The sequence below is a fragment of the Chelonoidis abingdonii genome, chromosome 6, assembly GCF_003597395.2.
Source record: "Chelonoidis abingdonii isolate Lonesome George chromosome 6, CheloAbing_2.0, whole genome shotgun sequence".
NCBI classification, from domain to species: domain Eukaryota; kingdom Metazoa; phylum Chordata; order Testudines; family Testudinidae; genus Chelonoidis; species Chelonoidis abingdonii.
In genome coordinates this window covers 132,538,968-132,562,553 of record NC_133774.1, presented here as the reverse complement: position 1 = coordinate 132,562,553, position 23,586 = coordinate 132,538,968, and the positions used below count along the sequence as shown (strand labels likewise).

Genomic DNA, 23,586 nt, shown 5'->3' with positions numbered 1-23,586 from the left:
GCAGACAGTAGGAAGCAGTACAGGATGGGGAGCAACAGTGTGTTTGAGTGTGGCCTTGAGGGCAGAAATAGAATGTGAAGGGGAGGGTCTATTGAACTTAAGGGATGTGGTGATTTCCCCCTTTTTATTAAAGAAGAACAAATCACAGTTCAGAATCAATGCATGAATTCAAAGTCTGAGCTGTTGAAGAAGCTGTTAACAGTAAAAGAAAAAAAAAAAATCTTCCAAGAGCTGCAGCTATTTAATTCAATCATTATAATGACACTTTTGTTAAGTCAGTTTGCCCTTATAAGTAACTAAATCTTGACAAATTAGTCAGTTTGCTGCCATCCTCTCTAAAAGCTGAGAGTTAGTTGTCAAATAGACAGAGCTGAGATGGTGAAATCTTAGCTCACCTAACAAGTTAAAAGGAGCCAAACAATCTAGAATATATCAGAAACTACCTAATTGTCCCTCATTGCTTATCTAACCTGCTTCCCAGTATCTTCGTTATCTAGTCATTGCACATCAGTCTAGTCTATCGCACACTTTTCACTTTTATAGGTACATCAGTGTGTCCAAAAGAGGTGAAACCTACAAGGAGACTTACTTTTTAACAGGGGAGGTTGCAGTGTTACCATATAGGTAAATTAAACTCCATATGAGCATTTTCTCATTTTCACTGGAGGAAAGTGCATGTTGAATGAAGCAGGAGCTCTTACCTCATTTAGATCCACACTTCGTTTTGTGAGTCATAACATTTGGTGGTGGCTACTGAATCATTCCAAATTATGGGCATTTTTAAAAAACAAAATAAGGTTAAAGCTGTTGTGTGGTGAAGCACTCAAAATTCAAGAAATTTAAAAGTAAAGATTGCACATCTAATCTTCACTCTGCTTCCTTGTATGCATACTTTATAACAGGCTTTAATTACATAGTCACATACAATTTCTTGTCTATTCCAATATAATAGACATGGGTTTTCCTGTGCTCTTATAAGGCATGCTGTGAACAAAGCAGGCTCTTCAGGAGCTCTTGATGTATTTTCTGTGGACATTGCACATTCTTATGCACTGAGCATCTTGTGTATAAGGGACAATAGGCTATATATATATATCTGATGTTGTAAAACAATACATTACTGTATATTGCCAAGCATGCAAGTAGTCTGCAAGCCATTTTCGTTTATTTTTGAAAGAATACATAACCTGTTAAATGCTAAAAACTAGACTAAGATGATAAAATTGCAAAGGTAGGTATGCAAAACTGCAAAAGTTCATAGCGCTATTGGGGAAATGTCCACTTTAAAGAAATATAAATAAAAATTAGAGTTCCAGAATGAGTTTTTTCTGGGGAAAAAAAAATTGGGTGTATAATTATGTTGTAAACAATTCATAGATTCCAAGCCCAGAAGGGACCATTGTGATCATCTAGTCTGACCCCCTGTGTAACACAGGCCATAGAACTTCCTCCAAATAATTCCTATAGCATATATTTAGGAAAAACAGCCAATCTTGTTTTTTAAATGGTCAATGATGGAGAATCCACCAAAACCCTTAATAAATTGATCTAATGGTTAATTACCCTCGCTGTTAAAAATGTATGCTTTATTTCCAATCTGAATTTGTCTAGCTTCAACTTCCAGCCACTGGTTCTCTGCTGGATTAAGAGCCCATTATTAAATATTTGTTCCTCATGTAGATATTTATCGATTGTAATCACATCACCCTCAACCTTCTCTTTGTTAGACTCAAAGAGCACGGTCTAGTTAGGTTATCACAATAAGGCAGGTTCTCTAATCCTTTAATCATTCTCTTGGCTCTTCTGTGAATCTTCTCTAATTTATCAACATCCATCTTGAATTGTTGGCATCAGAACTGGACACAGTATTACAGCAGCAGTCACACCAGTAACAAATATAGAGGTAAAGTAATCTCTACTCCCACTCAAGGTTGCCCTGTTTATATGTCCCAGAACATGTTAGCTCTTTTGTCAAGAATCACACTGGGAGCTCCTATTCAGCTCCATAATCATGCCTGATTCCATTATTTTGATAGTTTATTTCAAAATACCTGTCAGCAAGTATGTCTGTAACAGTACAGATACACACACAAATTCCCCCAGGAGTAGAGCATTAAAGAAACCTCTCTGACAATCCAGTTCCTGTTTCTCTTTCCCTTCCCCCCTGCCCCCTCCAGAGCCCAGCCGGGGAGCCAGACATCCACAACCCCTTTTCCCCAGAGCCCAACATCAGGGGCTCCCCAGCCCAGATACCTGCATCCCATCTTCCCCTAGAGCCCAGCTGGGGGACCAGACACTCACAAGCCCAGAGCCCAGCTGGGGGACGCCCTTTGCTCAGACACCTGCTCTCTCCCTGCCAGAGCCCAGGGATCGAGAGGGAGAACCAGCTTGATACTCGGTCCCAGGCTTGCAGGGAGTTTCCTGCGCTGCACTTGCCTTCTCTCAAGGTATGCTGGGAACTGCAGCTGCTGGGAACCCTCTAGTTCCCCCTCCTCTCACCGACACTGTCTTCTACATGCAAGTTAGGTTCAGCCAAGTTCAGTGGCCCCTAGTGGCGGCTAGCAGCTAACCCCATTTCTGTGGGGGAAAGGTAATTCTGCACGCACAATGTTAATTTCCTCAAGATTCTGCATTGTGCAGTGGTGAAGAATTCCCCAGAAGTATCACAGGACAGTAGTCCTGTCCCTTCCAGCCCATTGTGCAGGGAGAACAGCAGTTCTGCCAGGCCCCTCGGCAGCAGGGCCAGTGCAAGGAAGTTTCATGCCCTAGGCGAAACTTCCACCTTGCACCCCCCACCCAGCTAACCCCCCCCCCCCACGGCAGCTAACTCAGCTCCCCACCCGGGAAGCCCCCCTGCAGCAGCTAACCCCACCACTGCGACAGCTAACCCCTCTCCCCCACATTTCCCCATGGCAGCTAACCCCGCCTGGGGAGACTCCCCTGCCACGGCAGCTAACCCTGCCTGGGGAGACCTCCCCCCGTGGAAGCTAACCCTGCCTGGGTAGCCTGCCCCAGCTCACCTCGGCTATGCCTCCTCCACTGATCACACCGGCGCTACTCTAATTCTCCTCCCTGCCCAGGCTTGCAGCGCTGATTGGAGGAGACTTAGAGCGGGGCCGTGTGTTCAGCGGAGGAGGCAAAGTGGAAGTAAGCTGGAGCAGGGAGCTGTTCCCCTGTGCGCCCCCACCCCCGTTACTGCGGGTAGCTCTTCCCACGTGCTCCCCCCCCCAGCTCACCACCTCGCCTGAGGGGACTTTTAGCCGCCCTCAACCACTAGGCGTCCTAGGCGGCCGCCTAGTTTGCCTAAATGGTTGCACCAGCCCTGCTCAGCAGGGTGATGGTGCACTAAGGTGTCAGAGATGGAGAAGCTCTTTGTTAGGCTCAGCTAAAAATCTTAGCAGATTTCCATGTAGCAAGTTCACTAGCAATATTTCAGTTGCTTAGATTTTAGTTTGCTTTAATTTTTCATCTTTGTCCAAAACCAAGCAAAGGCACTACTAAAATGGGATAAGTATGTTGTTTTTCAACATGCTGAAACTTTAAAAAAAAAAAAAAAAAAAAAAAAAAAACCACCCACAACTGAGAGAATTTTGCTCAAACTTTCAGAAATAAATTCACCTTTGAGTTAATAACAAACATGTCAGTTTCATCTCAAAAGGTAAATGTTTTAGAAAATACGGAGCAAATGAAAACGGACTTATAACGGAACTTCTTTGCAACTTCAACAATACTCAGTATAATACTGAAAATTCTGTTATCTCTTGTCACCACATTGATACAGAAAGATTTCCATGTGGCCTGCTCAAGTCTGGGAAAAAGTGGTGAATGTTTATCTCCACCCATTTCTCATCAGTCCTCAGTGCAGCCCTTTCTTCTGATTCTCCTTTTAAGTACCCTATCTACTCAATCATAAGCTGGTTCATTTATAAGTTGACACCCCCCCACCCAAGACGGATAAGTAAAAAGGAACATTTTTATAACCCGTTCATAAGCCAACCCTGTAATTCAGAGGTCAGCAAACTTTGGCTCCTGGGCCATCAGAATGAGCTTCTGGTGGGCCATGATAGTTTGTTTACCTCGAGTGTCTGCAGGCATGGAGGTAAACCTAAGTAAACAAAGTGTCCTGACGCCCCGGCTGCTTACCAGGCCGGGACAGCAACAGGTGGAGAATTTTTTTTTGGGAGGCGGGGGAAGAAGCTGGGAGTCAAGGGGGTAACCCCCCACATGACCCTAGCCGGGGATCCCCACGCTCTCCTCATCCCATCCCTTCCCACCTTATCTGGGGAGGGCCAGGGGAGGATGTCTCTGGCCTGGCTGGAGCTGCTCCGGCAGGCTGGGCAGCGTGGCCGCAGCCTGCTCTGATGGGCCAGACTGGGCGGCGCAGCTTGGCCACAGCCTGCTCTGGGGGGCGGGGCCAAGCAGCATGGTTGCAGCCTGCCAGTCCTGCAGCTGCTTTGGAGGCTGGGGGGAGAGCAGCATGGCCAGAAGCGGAGAGAGTCTGGCCCTACCTCTTCCCTTCTGGCTCTGCTGGCTGTGCAGCCTCTCCTTGCTCCCTCTGTTGGAGAGAGGGGCTGTTCCCACCTCTCCTCTCTATATCCATTCATAAGCTGACCCTCTTCTCTGGTGCTTCCCTTTTTTTACTTAAAAAAAAAAAAAAAAAAAAAAAAATTCGGCTTATGAACAAGTATATACGGTACTTCAGCTCTACAATAATAAGTGAGTATATGCATGCAGCAAAGGAAAAAATAATTGTCCTAATTATGTTTCCAGCAACAAAGGACTTCCCAATTGAAAGAAAAAAATATTATAACTTTTACTTCTGAGTTAACTGACATATATTTACAAGTAACTTGATTTTTTACACAATAATGATTTTGTTTTCATTTATTAAAACTGATAATTTTCAGCCAAAGCTATTCTTGATGATTGGTCATAAGAAGGATGTTTTCCTTTGATGAAAGGTCACAGTGCCACATGGCTTAAAATATCACTGAAACCTTTTGAAACATATTGATCATGCAGTTTCCTTAATTATGTTAGAATTCTCTTTAAAATCCATTGTACTGAGAGTGAATGATTTTCTTTCCCCCTTCAGTTTCAGGTTTTATTTTTCAAATCACTTTGTTTTTAAAACTTTGTTCTTCTGTGTTCTGGCTGTCATTGTTCTTTCATTTTTTTTCCATCTCACAGAAATGAGCACCAGAACATTCATCCAGACAACCAAGAGCTAGTGAGGGCACTTCGGCAGCAGCTTCAAACAGACCAGGTACCATACTAGATGTTGGAAATGTCCATCTGTGTAATAATATGTGGTGTAGAGCTGTTACTCCTTTACTGCTAAAGTTTAAAAAAATTCTGAAACAGGTCATTCTACAAAAAGAAAATGTGTTCATGTCCATTGCATAAACTCCATTTGCTGCAGGTGGACTTATTAAAACTAACTTCAGCTACTGGTGAAGTGACAGATTTCTTGTATGGATATCATGATATCCCCTTACAATTTAAATATATCTATGATCTAAAAAGGGCCTGTCAGATCTATCCCCCTGTTTCTCAAACTGGAATCTATAATCTCTTTCAGAAGAGCCTTAAAGAAGCTGTAGGCACCAGCAAAGGAAGCACATGCTTGGGGCGGCACAATTCCAGGGGCAGCATTCTGGCCATTCTTTTTTTTGCGTGCTTTCTTGCTTGTTTGCTTAGGCATTTACGCTCTCGGAGCTTGGGGCGGCAAAAAAACCTAGAGCCGGCCCTGAGTACAGGACAGTTCCAAGTTTCTCCACGAGGGAACGTAAGTTAGATTACAGTGCGTGCTCCCTGTACAGTAACATAGAGCCTGGCAGTAGGGGGTCAGGAACTCAATTGTGGAGTCCAAATTGCAGCTATAGAGCAGGGACCAGAAGCATTTAGACTAACAAGCTAAGCTTCCTAGAAAATAGCACAGCAGCCAAGGCCCAGTGAGCTGGGGCAGTGAGCCACTCAGGTCAGCTAAAGACAATGGCCCCTTTCCTGGCACACATGGGGACAGGAGATTCTAGGCTGTGATGCCTGTGACAGAACCATGGAAGGAATCCAAGGATTAGCCAAGCGGTCATCAACATGCTGGAATTGTTCAGCTTCAAAGTTTTCTACAATAGGGCCCAGGCCAAAATTTCTTATTATAGCTAACGCTGATGCATCCCCTCTTGCCTAGTATAGACAGGCTTTTGTGAGTAGTGAAGTGTAAGCTAGTTTTTTGAGCGTCGCTCACACTTCAGTGCACCTAAACTAAAGAGTTCTGTTTGTTAAATATAAAATCATAAGGTTTTATTTTCATTGTCCTTAATTAGATTGAAGTGTATGCTATATAGAACAGATGGAAGAAAATAATGTGCTTGTTACACAAGCACCTGCTTACTGAATTAATTTTTCTATTTAAATATTATTCTATTTCTGCTCTTATTTAGTTTTAAGTTTGAGTCATCTGTGTCTGACTTCTAGCAAGTGGAGAATATATTCTGGGTTTTTTAAAACTCAAGTGGTCTTCTAAATTGAAGTTAATTCCTGAACAATATGTATCTCTTTTTTGTCCCAACAGGATGCATCTGCTGGTGATAGACATCGTTTCTATACTGACATGTCCTGTCCAGTCTGTTTACAGCAGGCTACATTTCCCATTGAAACAAACTGTGGACATCTTTTCTGTGGTAAGTAAAAATGATCAGCAGAGAAAATTAAAAATTCTGACATTTAAACTGTCATTATCACCACTAGGTTAGAGAGTTAACATCCCATTGAGATGATCAGAGCAGATCACACCTCTCTGAGGACAGAACCTCCCCTTCCTTCATCATTTCAAAGCCCCTGACGCAGAGGTGCTGCCCCTGCAGTTCCCATTGGCCACGGTTTCCAGCCAGTGGGAGCTGCGGAGACGGTGCACAGGGAGGGGGAGAGTACGGAGCCCCCGTGGCTGTCCCTGCACCTAGGAGCTGGAGGAACATGTTGCAGCTTTCCAGGAGCTGGGTAGGAAGCCTGCCAACCGGACTTTTAACAGGGCTGACCGGAGCCACCAGGGGCCCTTTTTAATCAGGTGTTCCGGTCAAAAATTGGACATCTGGCAACCCTATGTGAAATTTTTCACAGCCCTGAGCAGCGTATCGAGGTCAGCCTAAGTTTTAAGTGTAGACCAGCCTTTAGTCCACAGCAAGCTGGGGAGTTAATTTACCCTTCAGTAGTGTGTCACATAGTGTCCATCTGGTCACTACTGCCGCGCCCTAACAGTTCCCTAGTCTAGTCCACATTGATCTACCCCTGTTTCAGAGCAGGGTAGATCAGAAATGCTAGGGAATTGTTAATGCGCGGGTGCAGCGGCCAGACAGATACTTAGTGTGCAGCATGCTAGTACAGGGTAGATTTACACTTCAGCTTGTTGCAAACTTAGTGTCCATGTAGACAAGCCCTAAGGCTTGGTTTTGAGTAGAAGTAGTTGAGTTTAAGTACATTATTCCAGCTGCGTTCTTATCAGAGCCATGTAGGGCTTGTCTGCACCTGAAATGTAGATCAATTTAGCTACCTTGTTCATGACTGTGAAAAATGTCATGCTCTGTGCAATGTAGTGAGGTCGGCCTCCCTCCATGACAGATGCAATCTGGCTGTCAGCCTAGCTACCGCCTCTTGAAGAGATGGATTTATTACAGTGACAGTCCCTTCCTTTGCTGTAGTGTCCATGCTACAGCAGGACAGCTTGTAGACATACCCCTAGAGAGGGGCTACTGCCCATCCTCCTGTGTACCTTGAGGCCTTTGCATACATATATGTATATAGCACAGACATATTACACTTTTCTTCCTTAGCATGTTGCAAACTCGTGCCTGATTTGTCACAGGTCTTGTTTAGTTATGGAGAGGCAGAAGGAAAGAGGCAATGGGGAAGGGTAACCCAACTCATATGTAGTGCTCCAAAAGTTAATGAAAATTACTCTCCCAATGACTTATTTCTGAAGAATATTTGTAAACTGAGGTTCTTGGGTAACAGTGTAGTGCATGAAGTTGTCTTGTTTACCTTAGTTTATTAGAAACCTTCTAGAAAGAAATTGTGATTGAGATTTTATTTGACATGCTTTAGAAATAAAAGTTTGTCACTCACCATCTCTTCTGAATAGCCTCAGAACCTATGGATTCTTCTTGAGGAGTGTCCCTATGAGTGCTCCGCCGTAGGTGCACTAGCACCCCCCCGAGCCTTTGGTCAGAGATTTCTCATAACTGTGTCTGTTCGGCCTGTGCATGCGTGCTAGTCACCTTGTGTCCTTGTTGTATAGCACTGCACACGTGAACTGCCCTCAGTTCCTGCTCATCCGCTTCAGCCTGAGACGAAGCTCTGGCAGTTGTCCCCATTGAGGTTCCTCAACTTTGTCTTCATTTCTTATTCTAGTAGCTATTTGTAATAGTTCTTAGCAATAGTGTAATTAGTTAGTAAGTAGTAGTAGTTTTAGCTTCCTAGTCAAAAAAAATATATTCTTATATATATTTAGATAGATATTGGTTAGTAGATAAGGTAGTTCTTGTGCACTGGGAGCTTGTCTGGTTCTCCCAGTTTCAGACATGGTCTGTTGTGCCGGGAGGCAATCCCGCTGCATCTGTTGCCTAGTGGAATTACTCATCACCCAGAAGTGGAAGTTCTACCTAGAACTGAAATTCAGAGCCAGAAAAAACAGAGAGAGAAAAGTTCATCTCCTCATGATGGAGAGCTCTCTATACCCAACTTCTGACCCATGCCCAGGGGACCCCCAGTCTGCCAATCTCCCAGCAATTCTATTGCTTCCTCTCTTTCTGAGGAACACTCCTCCAGGGCATCTAAGAGGAAGACACAAGACCCATCTCATAGGTCCTCCAAGGACCATGTCTGAGGCTCACCAGGTAAAAAGCTGAGGCGGTTGGTGTCTTCAGCCACTTTACCACCATCTGCTCTCCAGTCGTGTACCCACAAGGCTTCTGGTTCCTCAGGTACCCGGGGCACCACTAGACCAAAAGACAGCAAAGCCTTGGGCCTGGAGAAATCATTGGTACCATTAGCATACCAAGGTGGCAAGAAGAGCCCTTCCTCTGCTTGATTGGAACCAAAGCAGCCCATTCGGGCTCCAACCACACCTCTCTGAGTGCCCAAGACCTATGGTACTATCAGCAGCCTCAGCCACCATCACCTCAGTGCAGATTACAGGCTTGGTACTGACAGCGTGCTTGGTGCCGCAGGACTTCCATTTTCCCCAGGACCTGGCTGCATCTGAGATGCCCGATTCTCTGTTGCTCAGCTCCTATGTTCTTTTGATACCGAGGACATCGAGATTGCCTGAAGTTTGCCCAATACCAACAGTTTCACCTCAGATTTCTTCAGGCACTCCACATTCCAGAGTGGGTTTGAGGATGAGGATTCTGATGAAGACTTTGCCTTGGTGTCCCAAATATCAGTTCAGGGCTCTCCCCTCGCTTTTGTAGAGGCCCCTTTCCAGAGGTCTCTGATGAGCCTGTAACCACTTGTGGCACAAGATTACAAGCACCATCCTTCTGGTATGAGCACCCATGGGTGCCATCTATGCCTTATGCACCACCTTCTTGGCCACATTGGGACCTTTGGGCAGCGTATTATCAACAATATTCCAAGACATCAAGCACCACCCGTTGCAGAGAGGCAACCTGCATCGCCTGCTCCCTCTAGGAGACCTGACCCTCAAGAAGAAGCCTTTGAGGAGCAGGAAGCTTGAGCCGATGAAGTCTCTCCTGTGGCCAATATCGCCTCTTCCTGTCCGGATGAAGCTATCGTTTGTCATCCTCCTTCCTTGGCAGATAGTTTAAGCAGTTCCATGATCTGGTCAAGAGAATTGCTGACTCCTTGAAATTAACTCGAGGAAGTTAAAGAACCTCATCATATGCTGCTTGGTATCCTTCGTTCGCCCTCATCTGCCCACATAGCTTTGTCTGTCAACGAAGCCCTTCTGTACCAGGTGCTTCTTTTCTGCCTGTCATCTGCCCTGACTTCTGAGGTTATAGATCTCTTCAAGTTGGGCCTGCAGTTGAACGTTCAAAAATCCATTTCGACCACTGTGCAAAACTTAAACTTATCTTGATTCAGTAGCAGCAGGAGTCTACATTCCTCTGGATAGGTTTGTGTCCCTTTCCCAAAAAGCCAGTACAATTCAACTCAGCCCCCGTACTGATCAAGCCCCCTGATCAAGAACTGTTTTCAGTTGTTAGGGCACGTGGCAGCCAGTACAGTAACTCCCCACTTAATGCCCTCTCGCTTAATGTTGTTTCAATCTTACGTCCCTGCTCAATTACAGAACATGCTCCGTTTAAAGTTGTGCAATGCTTTGCTATAATGTCGTTTGGCTGCCTGCTTTGTCCATAGCCGGCAGCCCCCCATCAGCTCCCCTATGCCCCGTGCCCCCCCAGCGCCTCCCACCCACCAGCACACTCCACGTATCAGCGCCTTCCCCTTCCTTCCCCCGCCTCCTGCCCGCAGTGATCAGCTGGCTTGCAGTGTTCAGGAGGGAGGAGGGGGAGGAGCGAGGACTCAGCGCGCAGGCTCCCCCTCTCTCCTGCCTGCAGCAATCAGCTGGCTTGCGGTGCTCAAGAGGCAAACTGGTTCACAGATCTCTGGAGGTATTTTTCACCTTCATTGATCGTTGACTCTCTTGTACATATTCTCACCAATTCCGCTAGTTCTCAAAGTAAAAAAAAAGACAAAACCAGAGTCATCCTAATAGTTTCAACCTGTCCCAGACGAACATGTTTTCCTAGCCTGATACAGCTAGCATTTGCTCTCCGATCACTCTCCATGCTGCTCCTCATCTCCTCTCCCAGGAAGACAGGATGATCCTTTACCCCAGTCTGCAGTCCTTTGTCTCAAAGTGTGGTTGGCCCATGGTTCATGGGACTAGAGGCAACCTGCTCAGAGGAAGTAAAAAGAATTCTATAACACAGCAGGAAAGAGTCTATCTGCTACACATACTTTCAGAAATGGGACAAGATTTCTTTCTTGGTGTGACCATAGACATATTCCACCAATGACCTCATTACTGCTAGATTTATTGGACTAGATCCTAACACTAAAAAGTTTGGGACTATTGCTGAGCTCTATTAGAGCCCATCTGGTCGCCATCATGGCTTTCCACTCTCCAATACAGGGTTATTCCATTTTTCCCCATCCCATGACAGCAAGGTTCATCCGGGGACTAGGAAATCTCTATCTGCCAGTTAAACACCCTACTCCTGTTTGGAACCTCCACCTGGTCCTTAAATGCCTCGCAAGACCACTGTTTGAACTGATGGCTACCTGCTCACAGCTCCATTTATCAAGGAAAGTGGCATTCCTGAAAGCCATCACATCAGCGCAATGGGTTTGGGAAATAGGGGCCCTAATGACATTCCCCCCCTTTCACAGTATTTTTTAAGGACAATGTCATGCTGTGACCTCATCCAAAATTTTTACCTGAAGTTTCTTCCAAGTTCCATATTAACCAATCAACTCACCTGCCAGTTTTCCACCCTGAACCTCACCTAGATAATCAAGAAGCATTGTTGCACACCCTTGATGTCAGGCCTTCTGTCTGGTTAGGACTAAACCCTTCAGAAAGACCCTCAAATTGTTTCTCACCTGCAGATAGATCAAAACAGTCTTCAGTTTGTAGTCAAAGACTTTCTAAGTAGCTGTCTGGCTGCAGTAATTCTTGCTACAAATCTTGTAATATTCAAACACTTTGAACATAGGTACTCATTCAAGATCCATTTCCATCTCTGCAGCATTCCTCAAAAACGTGCCCATTATTGAAATATGTAAGGCTGCTATTTGGGTGTCTGTACGTATATTTGCCGAACACTACACAGTAACTTACAACTCTGCTTCTAATACCGTTTGGCTCAGCTGTACTTTCTTCTGTGCTAAATTTGACTGTGAAGCCCCCCGCCCAACGCTGCCTTAGAGGGAACTGCTTGGTAGTCACCTAGAGTGGAGCACCCATAGGGACACTGTTGGAAGCAGAAAAAATGATTATTCTCAGTGTGCAGTAACTGGGGTTCTTCAAGATTTGTAACCCTATAAGTGCTCCAGTACCAGCCGTCCTTCCCCTCTACTTTGGAGTTCTCTGCTGTGGCACTTGGTGGTAGAGAAGGACCTGAGGGCGGTTCACCCACCCAGTGCTATATAAAAATGGTACAGGGCACGGGGCTGAGTAGCACACATGCGCGGGCCAAACAGACACTGCTATGAGAAATCTCTGATCAAAGGCACAGGGGGCGCTAGCACACCTCCAGTGGAGCACCACAGGGGGACACGTCTCGAAGAACCACAGTTACTATACAGGGTGAGTAACCATTTCTAAAGTATCCTTAACTTGATCTGAAGAGAAACTGTTTTTTGTAGAATAACACTAGTAAAAATAAATAACTTTATGTATAACTTCTTGAGAAAGTGTCTGGTAATAGGTTTCAGAGCAGTAGCCATGTTAGTCTGTATCAGCAAAAACGACGACAAGCAGTGTCTAAAATTATATTCTAAAGTATTTTTTTCTGTGCTACCAGGCTTGAAATCAAAATTTCCACTTGTCTGCAAATATATTTGACTCTGTATCCTTAAAGTTTCTAAACTTGGGAAAAAACAGAACTAACTGAAAACATTTTTTAAAATAAAACGAGGAGCTGAGGTGACAGTTTTGTAAACTTAGTTTTCTCAGCTAAACTTTATCTTGGTAAAGACTTTTAAAACTAATCATTTTCCAATTACAATGATGCAGAAGCTTTTTGACTTCTCAATTAAGGTATATGCTCTTGACCAGGATGGATTGATTTAAGTCAGTGCAATTTCAATGAACCAGTTTAATCATAATTCAAATCAGTAAGCTGAAAACTTTTACTGTCTATACTAATTGTGTTCTGCATTTGTACTTTTTAGTTATTTTCCTAAAGAAAAGTTGATTTTTATTGGTTATTAGCTATTAAAACTTGTGAGGTAACTCCCTTCGCTTCATGTGTCAGTATAATAATGCCTGCATTCGTAATTTTCACTCCATGCATCTAAAGAAGTGGGTTTTTTACCCATGAAAGCTTATGCCCAAATAAATCTATTAGCGTTTAAGATGCCACCGGACTCCTTGTTGTTTTTGTGGATACAGACTAACACGGCTACCCCCTGATAATAAAACATGTTGATTTTCAGTTAACCATAGCCTTCACACTAAGGCTTTGTCTACACTGCTGCTTTACGGCACTGAAACTTTCTCTCTCAGGAGTGTGAAAAAGTTTCAGCGCTTTAAAGTGGCAGTGTAGACAGTGCACCAGCACAGGGAGCTACTCCCCTCAGGGAGGTGGTTTTTTTTACAGTGCTAAGAGAGCTGTCTCCCAGCGCTGGTGCCGTGACTACACAACCACATTAAAGCACTGCCACAGCTTCTGAGAGCTTCTGGCCCCCGACCCTGCTCCCCGGCTGGAGCATCAGAGCGGAGCTCAAGGGTCGGCTTAAAATAGCTGGTGGGCTGGCAGTTCGCCCATGCGGCTTAGCCAGTGACTTCCACGGTTCTGTGGTTTTACTTTCTTCAAAAAGTGGAATCAAACGTACTGCTTAATATTATTTTTGTTTGTTTTAAAAGATTCTTAAAAGTTTGGAGTTGTCAATTTCAAATTTAATTATAAACAGGTTTATTTTTAAAATATAAACTCAATTTTTTTATTTGTTTGTCCACTCTGCTATTGAAGTTAATGTTGACATTGAATTGGATCAGAATTTATTAATCGAATTTGGATAAATTTGGTTTTAGTTTCTGAAATTAATAATATATAAAAACAGCTAGTCATGCCTAAAGTACTTGAGCCTAATGAGATTTTAATATTATATTACCGTTTTTCTTGCTGAAATAATTGTTTTAAATCAAAAACGTCTAACAATCTAAAATTTAAATCATTACAGCTTTTGATATTTACCTCCATTAGGTGCCTGCATTATTGCGTATTGGAGGTATGGCTCGTGGCTCGGTGCTATCCGTTGCCCAATCTGCAGACAAACGGTAACACTTTCTATCATCAAAGACCCAATAGTTCTGATTCCAAATTTAGGCCTGGATTCTGAAAACATGCACTCTCATGCTTACCTCTAAAATTAAGTAAGGGGTGGCAGAGAGGGAAAGGAAGAATGGTAAGACTCTATAAGGGGAAGGAGAGGGATATAGGCAGGCAAGTGAGGGACAGAAGAACTGGTAGTGGGGAGTGTGGAGGGAGAATGTGAGTGGGACAAGAGTTTTAGTGGGGAAGTGAGAGGGAGACCAGGAAGGAAGTGGAGGGGGCGAGGAGACAGAATAGCTATAAGGGGAACGGAGGAGAGACAGACAGAATAGCAATGGGGGGGGGGGGGAGTGAAAGTCTTCTGTCAGCTAGGCACACATCCACACCACCACCCAAGAGATTGGAAGGGGTTAGCAGAGTGTCTTTCTGAGCAATCTGCGGGGAGGTCTGCATTTCTGCATGTGCTTTAAGTTTGAATTTTGAACATGAAATGATCGCTTATATTTTTGGTGGCAAGTGCCTCCTCCAAAGACTCAAAAACAAGAAAGCAACTTTTAAAAAAACAACACAAGTCTAATGCTTTTTTTTAAAAAAAAAAAAAATCTCACGATTTTTGGATGGTCTGACTCATGATTTTAAATGGTTAGGGTTATATTGCATACTAAAGTTAGGCATATGAAGTGTTTAAAAGTTCAGGGCCTTTCATTATTACAGACATGATGCTGTGGTATTTAACATCCTGAGTTTGAGATGGCTGCACTACTCATGAGCTACGAGTGAGTTGTGTGGGTCATCCCAAACCAGTGCCAGTAAAAAGCTTTACAGCATTTCACTATGTATTCTGTTTAGGGTGCATACTTCTCACAAAAATTGTCAGAAATATTTTAGAGAAGTTTTAAAGTATTATTTTGAATATTTGTTGTACTCCTTCACCTGTAAAGCCAAAATGCCTCCATTACCATGAGTCCAATTACTTATCTTATTAGTGTTTCAGTGCTTCCCAAATACTGAGGTATTTATCCTCACCCCTGTGTTTGGGAAGTGATGTCGATCCTCATTTCACATGCGGGGAGCTAAAGCACAGACAGGCTTGCTGAAGGTCACATAGGAGGTCTGTGGCAGGGCAGGAATTGAATCCCCAAAGTTTCCTGAGTACGAGGCCAGGACTGGAAGATTTTAACAGATTTGTTTTTAAAAACCTCTAACAGTGCCCTAAAAATGATTTCCCATTTGACTGTTTTAAGACCCAGTATCCTGAGCCCTTCCAGGGCAAGTAGCAAGTATTACATTATATCAGAAAACCTGGGAATCTCCTTATCATAGAGCAGCTCCACCTAGAGTGCCCACCCCCCATGCAAGCCATGGCATGTGTGCCCTGCCTCAGTTTCCCCTCTCAGGTAACCAAATAACTTCAGTTCTAAGGTTCTTCTCTCTTAATAACACCCCTCCTTGGGATTGATTGATTTTATTAAACCATGTGCAAAATAAAATACATTCATTATTCCCAGTGCACATAATCATTACGATCACCCAACACCTCATCTCATGATGCCCCATGTACCACACCATGGCACCTTCAGCCATATCCAGACACTGTCCTGTTTTGTCTCTGGACAGCCACTCCTGCCTTTCCAGCTGGAGTGCAACCCTGCTCTTCCCAGTGGGAACCCTCACAGCCTGACTGCTGAGAGATGGTCTTTACCAGGAGAGCATCCCTCACTCCTGCTGGCCATCTCACACTTCCTGTGGGTCCAGCTCTCCGCCTGTGGAGATGACAGTAGATAAGCTCCTCTGGCGCTCCCCCGCCATGAGCCCTCTCTGGCCCTTGGCTATGGCACTGTGGCTTAGAGGCAACTCCTTCTGCTGTTCCCTGGCCTTCAGGCACCTCTAGCCCTGGCTCTGACTTGGGGTTACCAGCCCGCTAACCCCTCTTGCTGCTCTTCTGCCTTCAGCCTTCTCCCAGAACATAATCAGTCTCCTGGCTATGGTCCTTCATCTCAGGAAGGTCAGCCAGCCAGTCTTCCCAGGTCTCTACCCTTTTCAGCCTCCTGGCACTGGCTAACCCCTCCACTGGCTCCCTGATAATTCCTCCCTTGTTTCAGGGAGAGCTGCAGAGAGCGCTCTCACCAAATCTCTTTCTTCCCCAGGCATCCTTTTTTATAGCTCAAAGGGCCAGTATTATCCTATACACTTCTCTTTCCAGGACTAAAGCACCCATAACTAGCCATGGAAAGTGATCTATTTCATCTTAAGCAGGGATCTGAAACTCACGGCTCGCAGGCCATTTGTGGCCCGCAAACCTCCCCAATGTGGCCTGCAGGGCTCCAGCAGTTTTGGGGCTGGGTCTCTCCCTTGGCCCCACCTGCCACCCCCAGGCACTCTCCCACCCCCAGGCCATTTAAAATGGCCTGGGGCCCCAGCAGTGCAGCGGAGCTGACCGGCGTCTGCCTTCTCACTCCACGTGTCTACTGGCCCCTCCCTGTGGCCCCTGGGAGGCCCGCCATCCTGTCCCCCTTTGGAGCCGCAGGTAAGCATTGCACCCTCTAACACCCTCCCAAAGTCTACACCCGTCCCTCCTACCCCAAACTCCCTCCCGGAACCTGCACCCCTTCCCTATACCCCCTCCCAGAGCCTGCACCCCTTCCCCACATACCCCCTCCAACCCCCAAACTCCCTCCCAGAGTCTGCACCCCCACACACACAGACTCAACACCCAAACTCCCTTCCAAAGGCTGCACCCCCTTCCCACACACACCCCGCCCCCAAACTCCCTCCCAGAGCCTGCAAACCACTTCCTCCTCCTGCACCCCCACCCCAGCCCAGAGCCTGCACCCCAATCCCCTACCCTATAAGAACATAAGAATGGCCATACTGGGTCAGACAAAAGGTCCGTGCAGCCCAGTATCCTGTCTATGGACAGTGGCCAATGCCAGGTGCCCCAGAAGGACTCAACCACATCAGCCACACCATCAAGGGCTTATTCACCTGCACGTCTATTAATGTGATATATGCCATCATGTGCCCGCCATGCCGCTCTGCCATGTACATTGGCCAAACTGGACAGTGTCTACAAAAAAAGAATAAACGGACACAAATCGGACATCAGGAATGGTAACATACAAAAGCCAGCAGGAGAACACTTCAATCTCCCTGGAATTCTATAACAGATTTAAAAGTAGCTATACTTGAACAAAAAAACTTCAGAAACAGTCTTCAAAGAGAAACAGCAGAACTAAAATTCATTTGCAAATTTAACACCAGTAATTTGGGCTTGAATAAGGACTGGGAGTGGCTGGCTCATTACAGAAGCAGCTTTGCCTCTCCTGGAATTGACACCACCTCATCTATTATTGATCGAATTGGCCCTGTCAACACTGATTCTCCACTTGTGAGGTAACTCTTTTCTCTTGCAGGCATTATATAATAACACATGATCTGTCATTTTCACTCCATGCAGCTGAAGAAGTGAGGTTTTTTACCCACAAAATCTTATGCCCGAATAAATCTGTTAGTCTTTAAGGTGCCACCGGAATCCTTGTTGTTTTCCTAACATCCTGTTTGCTTTTTTAATGGCCGCTGCACACTGCGTGGACGTCTTCAGAGAACTATCCACGATGACTCTAAGATCTCTTTCCTGATTAGCTGTAGCTAAATTAGCCCCCAGCATATTGTATGTATAGTTGGGGTTATTTTTTCCAATGTGCATTACTTTACATTTATCCACATTAAATTTCATTTGCCATTTTGTTGCCCAATCACTTAGTTTTGTGAGATCTTTTTGAAGTTCTTCACAGTCTGCTTTGGTCTTAACTATCTTGAGCAGTTTAGTATCATCTGCAAACTTTGCCACCTCACTGTTTACCCCTTTCTCCAGATCATTTATGAATAAGTTGAATAGGATTGGTCCTAGGACTGACACTTGGGGAACACTACTAGTTACCCCCTCCATTCTGAAAATTTACCATTTATTCCTACCCTTTATTCCCTGTCTTTTAACCAGTTCTCAGTCCAGACCTCTTCCCCAATCCAAACTCCCAGAGCCTTAGGTTGGGGGTGGAGTTTTTGGGGGTGGGTTTTGGGTGGCATGAGTGACCTTATTGGCCTGTTGGGAGGATTTGAGGACTGGCACTGGCCCTTAAGCCTGTCATTGATCTGGGACTGAGTGTTGCTCAGCCTATGCAGTGGAAGGAGGATTTTATATTTGGGGAGGGGGGAAGCAAACTGTCCTTTGGCAAGTTGCTGTTTAAAAAAAGGAGAGGAGGTAGGTGTTTCCAACTGCTCGATGGATTAGTGGCAGAGTACATGGTAAAGTTTCAAAGATGAAAAATTGCAAAGCAATGTGATACACTTTAGCGTAAGATTCTGCAGTTTATCATATGAATATCATCACCACATATGGGTAAAATTACAATAGTTTTCTGTATATAGAGAAAATGTACACATGCGTATGTATGTTATATTGTGTATTTTAGATACTTGTAGCAGAATTAATTCCCCAAACTATATTTTTCTTTAGGAGGAGAATCCTCCATTCATTACTTTTGCAAAAGCCAAGACTATCCTTTTTTCTTGTCCTGCCCACTTTCTCCAGTTTAATCACCTTACCCTCAAAGCTTCCCATTGTCACCACCAGCTTTCCAGTCAAGGGGAACCTTAATGGGATAGGGCTTGGAGACTCACTCTGAGCATTACCGTGATAGCCATGATCATGAAGCAGGTGGCAGCGAACTCCCCCTAGACTGGTGCACTTGGAGGAACAGTGTTGGTGAAGGCCCTCAGCCACTGTGCTGTAAGTGGATATACAATGAGCTCAAACTTTGCTGCTTTTATGCTTCAATGCAAGATCATCTGTAATGATGACTGAAGTATTTGTCTGATTTTTGAGATGAAAGTTTCAAAACCCCCAAGCATCTAAGTGCCTAAGTCAGCTCTGAAAATGAGACTTGAGTTCCTAAGTCACTTATGCAATTTTGAAAACTTTACCTTTGATCTACTTCAAAGACTGAGTTCTTGTACTTTGTCCTTAGTAAAATATTTTTGAAAATAGCTTTCTATATCCTTTTTATAGTATCTTAAAGTGTTAATTCTTTAAGACGGGAGCTGTATCTAAGGCCTTGGCTACACTGGTGCTTTACAGCGCTGCAACTTTCTCACTCAGGGGTGTGAAAAAAACACCTCCCTGAATGCAGCAAGTTACAGCGCTGCAAAGCGCCAGTGTAAACAGTGCCCCAGCGCTGGGAGCACAGCTCCCAGCACTGCAAGCTAATCCCCATGAGGAGGTGGAGTACCTGCAGCGGTGGGAGAGCTCTCTCCCAGCGCTGGCACTGCGACCACACTCGCACTTCAAGGGCTGCCACAGGAGCACTCCCACGGCAGTGCTTTGGAGTTTTGAGTGTAGCCAAGCCCTAAGTAAATACAGGGCAAGTATTAAATACTGGTTTTTAGGGAAATACTTAGAAACAAGGCCATATATAGCTAAAGTTGTACCAAGTTTGGTCTACAGTAATGAATTGTACTTAAAGGATGAGGTTTAGCACTGAATTACTATTGTTTCATTTATAAATTTGCAATTTCATATTTGTAAGAACTGTCAGGCATGAAGTGACTTCTTGCTGTTGTGCACAGGTAACATTGTTTTTACCACTCTTTGGTGAAGATCAGCAGGATGCAGCACAAGTGCTTCAAGATGTTAATGATTACAACCGGAGATTCTCAGGACAGCCCAGATCTGTAAGTAAGGTTACGGGGGGCGTGGAGAGTCAATAAATTAGCAAAAGACTAACACTGTTTTATAATGTGTGATTTTCTTATAGGTGTTTATTTTCTGTTTATAATTCATGGGAACTACACAGGTTTTGTTTAGTAAATACAAGTTCCTGCAGTTTAAGCAGAAAAACATTTATTTTTAACTACTCCTTTAACCTTGCATTTCTGTTGTAATGACATGGTACTGATTAAAGCCCTGATTCAGAAGAGCATCCTTTATTCAGGAAGGGTGGTTAACCGTTGTGACAAAGTTCCTCCTCTACCTTGGCGGGTCCTGCGCTTATTGGCAGATTTGCTCACCTCAGTGATCTTCCCCACAGTCTGGGTCAGCTCTTCCTGTGTCTGATCAGGAGTTGGGAGGTTTGGGGGGAACCCGGGCCTGCCCTGTACTCCGGGATCCAGCCCAGGGCCCTGTGGATTGCAGCTGTCTATAGTACCTCCTGTAACAGCTGCATGACAGCTACAACTCCTTGGGCTACTTCCCCATGGCCTCCTCCAAACACCTTCTTTATCCTCACCACAGGATCTTCGCTCCTCCTCGCGAGTCCTTGATAACCCTTAAGTACTCCTTATCCCTCCACAGCAGCAACAAGCCTCTCACTCTCAGCTCTCATCTGTGAGCTCATGCTCCAGCTCCTCAACGCCACTTATCTCTCTCTGCTCCCCTCCTCCCTGACTGGACGTGAGCTCCATGTTTTAAAAGATACCAGGATGAAGAACACTCCTGGCCCCACTAAAGCTCACTTGATAACCGCCTTGGAGTGGCTGCAGGTGGGATCTAATCAGCCTGCCTCCATTCCCGAATTCGGTTATAGCAGTTCTGATTCCTAGTGGCATGCCCCTGCTGTCGGTCACCAGGGAAAAGAGAAAACTACATCCAGTGACCAGTCGCTATTGCCACTCTTAACGCAGACCTCTCTAAAATCCACCTGGCCTGGTCGTCACATGCAACATGTACTTAAGTCCTCTTCCTGATCAGGGCATAACTGTTCATTTAATTATCACAAAAGTAAACAAAATACTATGGCTGCTAAGAGAAAATATTTCCGCTTGTGTTGCTCCACTTATAGCTATAAGACGCCAGAACTGTTTTTGCCGATACATTGGACTGCTAGAACCTCAGAGCTTGTGAGTTCAATGCCTTGAGGGGGCCCATTTAGCTATAGAGGTGGCCGTAAAAATCTGGGCAATTGAATACCCCAAGAGACCACAAATTGAGCAGGGGGTGGACTAGATGACCTCTTGGGTCCCTCTCCAACCCGGATATTCTAATGGTCTATGAACTAGATAGGAGAAAAATTTAATTTTGGTTTTTCTAGTCGTTGGCGAGTACCACAGGAAACGCAAGTCAAGCGTAAGACTCCATCCAAAGGCCCACCATTCCTGGAGCTCCTGACCCTAGGATACCCCACTCTAATCTCATCCATTTATTAACAGGGTACTCCTAAAACCCAGATGCCCCATAAACCAGACCACCATATCATCCCAGCGCGCCCCTAACATAGGGGCCCACTACCCCAGTACGTCCGATCGAAGAGATCAACAACGGAATACTAGGTACGAAACCTTGAAAGCTGTGCCCAAACAGGACAGCGGCAGCACCCACTAAAACCTAGGAAATACCAAAATCCGCATTTCAGTGAGGGAAAAGCCCCTAACTCAGGGAGTACACGTCCACGAGTCCCAAACCCTTTCCAGGCCCTAAACACCCTAGGTGCCCCAACAAAGTGCCCCACAACCACCATTTCCCAAACGCAGCGTGTGGAATGAGGCTTTTTTTCAAATCAACTCAACGAAAATCATCCAAAGCCCAGAGAATTTGGTAGTGACTGGCTGACTTACTATCCAGATATAGTGTTGGGAAAATATAAACACCCGCGGGCACAGAAACGCTATCTATATGGCCGGGCAGCTTCCTGACCTGCATTGCAGACAATTTTTTATTTCAGAAGGTTGAAAAAGCTACTAGACGGGGAAGCTGTCTAGACTTGTTTAACAATAGGGAGGAACTTGTTGAGGATTTTGAAAAGTAGAAGGAGCTTGGGTGAAAGTGACAATAAAATAATACGAGTTTGCAATTCCTAGGAAGGGTAAGAAGGAAGTACATTAGCAAAATAGAGACCCTGGATTTCAGGAAGGGGATTTGGTAATCTAGAGAGCTGATAGATAGGTCCCACGGGAATCAAGACTGCAGGGGAAAAACAACTGGGAGAGTTGACAAGCTTTTTCAAATGGGACAGCTATTAAGGCCCAAAAGCAAGCGTATTTCCGCTGGTAGAAGAAAAAGAAAATGTGGCAAAGACACCTTCGCTTAACCACGAGATCTTGCATGACCACAAATCAGAAGGAGTCATATAAAAATGGACACTAGGTCAGATCAAAGGGATGTACTATAGGCAAACAACAAGGAATGCACGGGACACAGATTAGAAAGCGCAAAGGCAACAAATGAATCAAACTGCTATGGAATAAAAGGGAACAAGAAGACTTTTTATCACTACGCCCCCCCCCCCATTTCCAGCGGCCCCCTACCCGGGGCGCCATAAACCCATTTTGTGCCAGAGAGCCCGAGGAGTTATTGGGTACGCACGGATCGGAAGGTAAGGCACGAACCTCCCCTCCAACAGCCTTCCAGCGGCCTAAACCTAGGGAGCTTCAAAATCGGAAAACAAAAATGAAACACGAAGTAGACTCCCCATTCAGGTGTGGGATGAGTAAAGAGAGATCGAGCCACAACAACCCACAAACTCGCAGCATACGGAACCTCACACCACCAGGGGCCCAGCTACCTCCCGACAACCCCCCAATACCGCCTGCCATTTTTCCATTGCCCCCCTCAACCCTAGGGCATAACCCGCCATTCAGGGAGTCCTAAACTCAGGGAGCGACCCCCGCCACCAAAACGCCATTTAGCAGGGCCTGTAGGGTTACGGGGGAAGTCGACCCCCCCGATTATTCAGGAGCCCAGATCTATCCCCAGGGGCCCAACCCTCCCCCGCCCCCTCCCACACCGCAACCCCATTTCTCAGGGGCCACTAACCGCAGGGGCCCCTAACCCCCGCACCATTTCCAGGGGCCCTAAGTCAGAGGCCCAAACCAGAAGCCCCATTTCCCCGAAGGCCCCTAACAGCAGGGCGCCGCATAAACCTCATGTTCCGAAGTAGGCCTTCATAAGCTTAGGGGGACGCCGTCAAAACCCAATAAATCCCCTTGCATTCAATTGCTCATTGCTTTCCTCCAGGGAAGAAGGTATAATCCGACTCCTAGAACCACTAGTTAGGCGCCACCTCACACCCCCTTCCCGTAGCGAGAACGCGATAAACACCCTGAACCCCTCCCCCCCCGCAACCCCCTCCCACCCCAAAACCCCCTCCAATTCCCTGGGGCTTCCTATCCTTTCCTGTAAATTCGCTAGGCGGATGCCCACCAGCATCCCCAGAGGCTCAGAGCCCTCCTCCAAAAAAGAACCTCCAAAAATACCACGTAGAAATTTTTTTTTTTTTTTTTCTTTTTCCAGAGTGGCCTCGTTATTTCTTGACAAACATAGAAGAATAGACCCACCCTGGTCCCAGAATTGAAAAATATTCACGACCATCAAATAAACAAAATAACGCCACCATTGATGAAAACTTATTAAGGAATACAGAGGTCGGTATAGGGGGCCACCGCACCCCACTGACACCTTTTGAACTTTATGATCACTGACGAGCCTAATTAGCTTTTCTCGAAAAAACAAAACTGCATCATTGTTTCCCGTTCCTACAAAACCCATAAGAAAATAGGAAGTGACCCCAAAGAC

General features: G+C 45.3%; 1 protein-coding gene across 4 annotated transcripts in view; it reads left to right on the top strand.

The window, feature by feature from the left end:
- RNF170 (ring finger protein 170) overlaps positions 1 to 23,586 on the top strand; it is a 44,562-nt gene that overhangs the window by 16,502 nt on the left and 4,474 nt on the right. For all 4 annotated transcript variants that reach the window (XM_075067418.1, XM_075067417.1, XM_032780307.2 and 1 more), the window contains 4 exons: positions 5,191 to 5,266; positions 6,575 to 6,683; positions 13,953 to 14,026; positions 19,647 to 19,751. In XM_075067418.1, the coding sequence (XP_074923519.1) occupies positions 5,191 to 5,266; positions 6,575 to 6,683; positions 13,953 to 14,026; positions 19,647 to 19,751 (364 nt within the window). The remainder of the gene's footprint in view (positions 1 to 5,190; positions 5,267 to 6,574; positions 6,684 to 13,952; positions 14,027 to 19,646; positions 19,752 to 23,586) is intronic.